General features: G+C 45.7%; 1 protein-coding gene across 1 annotated transcript in view; it reads right to left on the bottom strand.

Annotated features, from left to right (window-relative positions):
- brms1 (BRMS1 transcriptional repressor and anoikis regulator) overlaps nt 1-3365 on the bottom strand; it is a gene marked incomplete at its 5' end in the record, with an annotated part of 4392 nt that extends 1027 nt beyond the window's left edge. Inside the window, 9 exons of the mRNA XM_056576219.1 lie at nt 1-282; nt 457-496; nt 798-862; nt 1143-1235; nt 1832-1916; nt 2078-2157; nt 2328-2455; nt 2935-3025; nt 3188-3365. The exon at nt 1-282 is cut by the window's left edge and continues 1027 nt beyond it. Of these exons, the coding sequence (XP_056432194.1) occupies nt 275-282; nt 457-496; nt 798-862; nt 1143-1235; nt 1832-1916; nt 2078-2157; nt 2328-2455; nt 2935-3025; nt 3188-3365 (768 nt within the window). The remainder of the gene's footprint in view (nt 283-456; nt 497-797; nt 863-1142; nt 1236-1831; nt 1917-2077; nt 2158-2327; nt 2456-2934; nt 3026-3187) is intronic.
- Nucleotides 3366-5281: the final 1916 nt, after the last annotated feature.

Genomic DNA, 5281 nt, shown 5'->3' with positions numbered 1-5281 from the left:
ACTGTAAAATAAATGTTATATAAATACACAGCATTAAGGACAGGTCTTTCTTTTTTTAAATAGCATTAAAAAAATGTCTGCTAGTGTGTACTGCTTTGGAGCCCACAGACAGCAGTACAGTACACCAATGTTTACGATAGTGTCAAAGTAGATTGGTATATGGTTAGCTAAAGGACAGGGGGTTGGTTCTTATTACATATCAATGGTTCTGTTGTTTTTGGTTCAGCTGCCAGTTGGTCCTTTAGAAGTCACCATGAAACGTCCCTCATGGCCATCATCGCTCTGAGAGAGAGAGAGAGAGAGAGAGAGAGAGAGAGAGAGAGAGAGAGAGAGAGAGGAGAGGGAGAGGGAGAGGGAGAGGGAGAGGGAGAGGGAGAGGGAGAGAGAGAGAGAGAGATCATTGAGCATCGTAAAAGACAAGTTGGTGTAGCAGATGGACAGATATGTGTCACTCACTCTCGGTTTTCTTCTTTAGTGGTGTAAGAGCTGCTTTGGCCTAGGGCAAATCAAACAACAATATATGTAGTTTAACTTTTTATATACTTTTAATGGCACTCACAGCAGATACTCAATTTGTACTAATACGATCAGTCAATAGATCATTTGATTGACAGGTTATTAATATTTAGAATAAAAATACCAATTGTACGTATTAACATTTCTGTGTTCAGCTTCCTAAAAGATAATATTTGGTCAAATATTTTGATATGTGTACTATTTTAAGGAAAAAATGATTACTCAATTCATGAAGTTATTATAGATTAATCGATAATTCTTTCTTTTGACAAATTCTCTACCTTCTTGATGGCCGCCCAGTCCTCCATGATGTCGATGTCCCTCAGCATGTAGACGATGTAGGGCCCTTGTGGTGTTGGGAAACAGGCAGACAGACATAAAGCCCATGCTCAGATAGTAAAAAACACATTCATGCTGGTTTGAGTTAGCAGTGATATTGTTAATGGAGGAAAAAATTAAAGAAGGGGGAGAACAGTGAGGATAAATGATGGGACTAGGGCAGTAAAGGATAGGATAGAATAGCTAAAACAAATAGAATGTAGAGGAGATAGGGAATGAAGGAAAGGGGAGGATGAAGAGAGGGATGGAGGATGAAATGGGAAGGAAAGGGAGGGGAGCAGGCTAACCTGAGACCAGGGCAGCTTTCTTCTTCCTGTCCGACCGAGCCAGGAGATTCTTCCTCTTGCACTTTTTACTCTTCACATCGTCGCTCCACCACTCTGTTGTGGACACAGTCTGCTGTGAATACTCTGCCCTCTAGTGCTCAGTCAGGGCACTGCAGCTACAACCTCTGGTTACCTTTTCTGACCGATCTAACTGCCCGGAGACCAAACTCAATTAGCCTGAGACCCCTGTTTAAGTTATTATACACTCCGACTTCTTCAATCTGTGGTATATATCTGCTATGTCACACACAGTTTCAACCAACATCTGCCCGCCACATCATGTCCCGACACCAAAGGGAGCGTAAGCGCATCACAACAAACTGAGTGGTTAATAGTGGTTTGCGCATGGCTTTGAATCATTAGGAAGGAATTAGTGCATCAGGATGCCCTAATATCTATAGTTTATAAGTCAATGAGTGTGTGCGTGTGTGTCTGTCTGTGTGTCTATATCTCTGTCTGTCTGTCTGTCTGTCTGTCTGTCTGTCTGTCTGTCTGTCTGTCTGTCTGTCTGTCTGTCTGTCTGTCTGTCTGTCTGTCTGTCTGTCTGTCTGTCTGTCTGTCTGTCTGTCTGTCTGTCTTTCTGTTTGTCTGTCTGAGTGTGTGTGTTTGTGTGTCTATGTGTGTGTGTGTGCGTGCGTGCGTGTGTGTACCTGTGCTCTCTCTGTCCTCCTCCAGCCTCCTGATCTTGTCAAGTAGTTCTGTCTTCATGGCGTCCAACAGGAGTGTCCGCTCACTCTATCACACGCACACAATATAAACACAATATAGAATGCACTGTGATCCACAACAGCTCTCGTGTGTGTGTGTGTGTGTGTGTGTGTGTGTGTGTGTGTGTGTGTGTGTGTGTGTGTGTGTGTGTGTGTGTGTGTGTGTGTGTGTGTGTGTGTGTGTGTTACCTCCAGGTGCTGTCTCGCTCCCTGCAGTTCACACTCATACTTGTGCTTGATGACCTGCAGACAGAGCTCCCGATACACTCCTGCAGAGACAGAGAGACACAGAGAGGGAAAGAAACTAACTGAATTGAACTAGATGCTGACCCCTAACACTTTGTGGTTGTGTGTGTGCGGGTGCATATGCTATCTGTGTGCGTGTGCGTGTGCGTGTCAATGTGTATGCACGTGTGTGTGTGTATGTGTGTGTAGTTACCAGCCACTTGAGTGCGGAGCTGCGTGCTGCCCTGCAGGGAGCTGAGGCGCTCTCTGTAGTCCCCCGCCCTCCCGGTCAGCACCTCCTCCAGCCTCTCCTTCACCTGGCTCACCCTCTCCCTGAACAGCCTGGGAGAGGGAGCAGGGAGGGGGGATCCGATCAGAGACGGGGTCACCTCTGTTGCGTCTATCTACCTCCGTCTGCTGATCTGTCTGTCCCTGTGTCTGGGAAAATGCATTTCAGCCCATATCGGCCCGTTCGTCTTTCCTTCCCTCCATCCGTTTATCCGTCCTTTTATTGTCCAGCTTCCATCGGTTCATCCATCCATCCTTTACTCCCTCACTGCCTCCTTGTTCTGCTCTCTCTCTCTTCCCCTCCTTCCCCTAATCTCTCCCTCCTTCTATACCGCTCTTCTCTCCCTCCCTCTTACTCTATACCTCCTCCTTCCATCCTCCCTCCCTCCCTCTATACCTCTCCTCCCTCCCCCCTCTTCTCTCCCTCCCTCTTACTCTATACCTCCTCCTTCCATCCTCCCTCCCTCCCTCCCTCCCTCTATACCCCTCCTCCCTCCCCCCACTTCTCTCCCTCCCTCCCTCCCCCTCCATACTTGTCTTTGAGGTCGTGGAACTGTTTCTCCAGGTCTGTCATCTCGTCCAGACACTCTCCTCTCCTCCGCTCGCAGTCCTCGTCGTCCATCTCTGGGGGTCGCAGGGGGCGAGAGGGTCAGAGGTCGGAACAGACATAGAATTCAGAGGGGCCGGCGTCTCGTGTACGCAGACAGACATGCCGAGAGCAGAGCACGCCGTAGCGGCAGAAAGGGCGCCCTCCTTTCTGAAAGGTTTGACGCCGGCGTTCCCTACCTGAGCTCTCCCCTTCCTCCTCTTCCTCCTCCTCTTCTCCTTCCTCCTCATCTCCGTCGTCGCTCTCCTCCAGGTCGCTGTCCCGCTCCTCGGTGCTGTCCTCCATCGTCTCCTCCCCCTCTCCTCCTCCCCCTCCTCCTCCTCCGCCCACCTCGTGCTCCGCCTCCCCGTTGCACCTCCTCCTCCTGTCCTGCTCCTCCTCCTCCATCACTTGCTCCTCCTCGTCCTCAGGCTCCAGAGCCGAGGGCTGGGCCGGCATGACTGCTGACACACACGCACACACACACACACGCACACACACACACACACACACACACGCACACACACGCACACGCACACGCACACGCACACACACTCATATGAGACGCATTATTCATTTTTATTATTCATGTATTATATATTTATTATTTAGTTACATTTATTGTAACTGCATTCAAATATTGTATCATATTTTAATTTTGTATTAACTACTTGTTAATTGTATACACTGTCGAACCTTGGTGGCATTTCTGCCATAAAAAGACCATGTTTGCTTCACCTTGAACTCTTCTATTGTAGTACATTGTTCTGCTTATCTTGTGCTGCCTTATTGGGTCCAGCTGTCCCTTAACAACAGGTGATGAGAGGCCAGACTTTGAGGTATCTAACCTGACAGGACTGTATCCATACAGTGTGGGGACTAGTTATGACCATTGATGTGTTCAAACATATTCTAAAACTAGTGTTAGGAGACCACTTGTGACTAGTTACATTCGTATACATAATTCAGTATCGTGTTAGGAGACTTGTTATGAATAGAGTCATGCTTAAACACATTGAGCATGTAGTGTTAGTCTTGTTATGACTATATACACGTTTAGCCCTGAACAAAGTAAAGCACTGATAAAGGAATCATGTCTGTGGACACAGTTCTCATACTGCCGGCACTTTGCATAGAATAGATAATACAATAGAGTACAACGGAATACACTTAAATAGAATATAATAGACTTAAGTATATACTCTAATGAAATGGAAACGAAAAAATGTCATAGAATCGACTCAAACAGGAAGACAATAGAATATAACCGAATAGAATATACTTACAATATAACATAATAGACTATCATTGAATAACAGAATATACTACAATAGAATATTACTGAATAGAAAAGACTCATGCAATATATAGTAATACAACAGAATATACGTACAATATAATATAACTGAATAGAAAAGACTCATACAATATAGTAATACAACAGAATATACGTACAATATAATATAACTGAATAGAAAAGACTCATACAATCTAAGTCAATGTAATACAACTAAATAGACTATAATAGAATGGAACAGAATAGGAAATACTCATAAAATATATTAAAATAGAATGTAATACAACATACTATACTATAACAGACTATAATACAGGTCTAAGACCTGTATTATAGTCTGTTCCAGGGCCTTAGAGTGCTTTACCTAGGAGTCAACTCTGTTCTATTCTATTAGAGTCTATTCTTACCTTGTTTTGCCTTATTGGGCCCCGCTGTCCCTTAGTAAACAGGTTTTAACAACTGGTAATGAGGCCATACTTTGGGGTATCTAACCTGACCGGACTGTATCCATACTGTGTGGAGACTAGTTATGAATATCGATGTGTACAAAGATATTTAGTATCTAGTAATGACTAATTGTGGCTATTATATGGTGAAAGACCTGAGGTCTTCCACCAGTCGTGTCTCTTTCTAGATGAGCGGTAAGGGCCACTGTGCGGTCCGTGACGTCAACCCGGAGAGGCCCGTGATGTCACCCGGAGGACGGGGCCGTAACGACGCCAGTCCCGTCCGCTCGCCACCGTGCATCACGACGGGAGACGACACAAGGTCTTTCTCCGCGCTCAAGGGCTTCAAAACCGGCTACTATCGACCGTTCGTGTGTGTTGAGTAGCATACATATGCAATCTTATATCTATTTCTGTTCTAGGAAACACAAAAACGCGTTTGTACCGGGAAGTAAAGTCAAGTGTTAGAAGCCCCGCGGAGTGACCCGACCGCAGGTCGTGCTGTCTGATGGATCGGAGAAGTTATAAAGTTCCGCCGAACACGCACCGTC

Source organism: Gadus chalcogrammus, chromosome 17 (genome assembly GCF_026213295.1).
Source record: "Gadus chalcogrammus isolate NIFS_2021 chromosome 17, NIFS_Gcha_1.0, whole genome shotgun sequence".
NCBI lineage: Eukaryota > Metazoa > Chordata > Actinopteri > Gadiformes > Gadidae > Gadus > Gadus chalcogrammus.
This window is presented reverse-complemented; position numbering and strand designations above follow the sequence as displayed.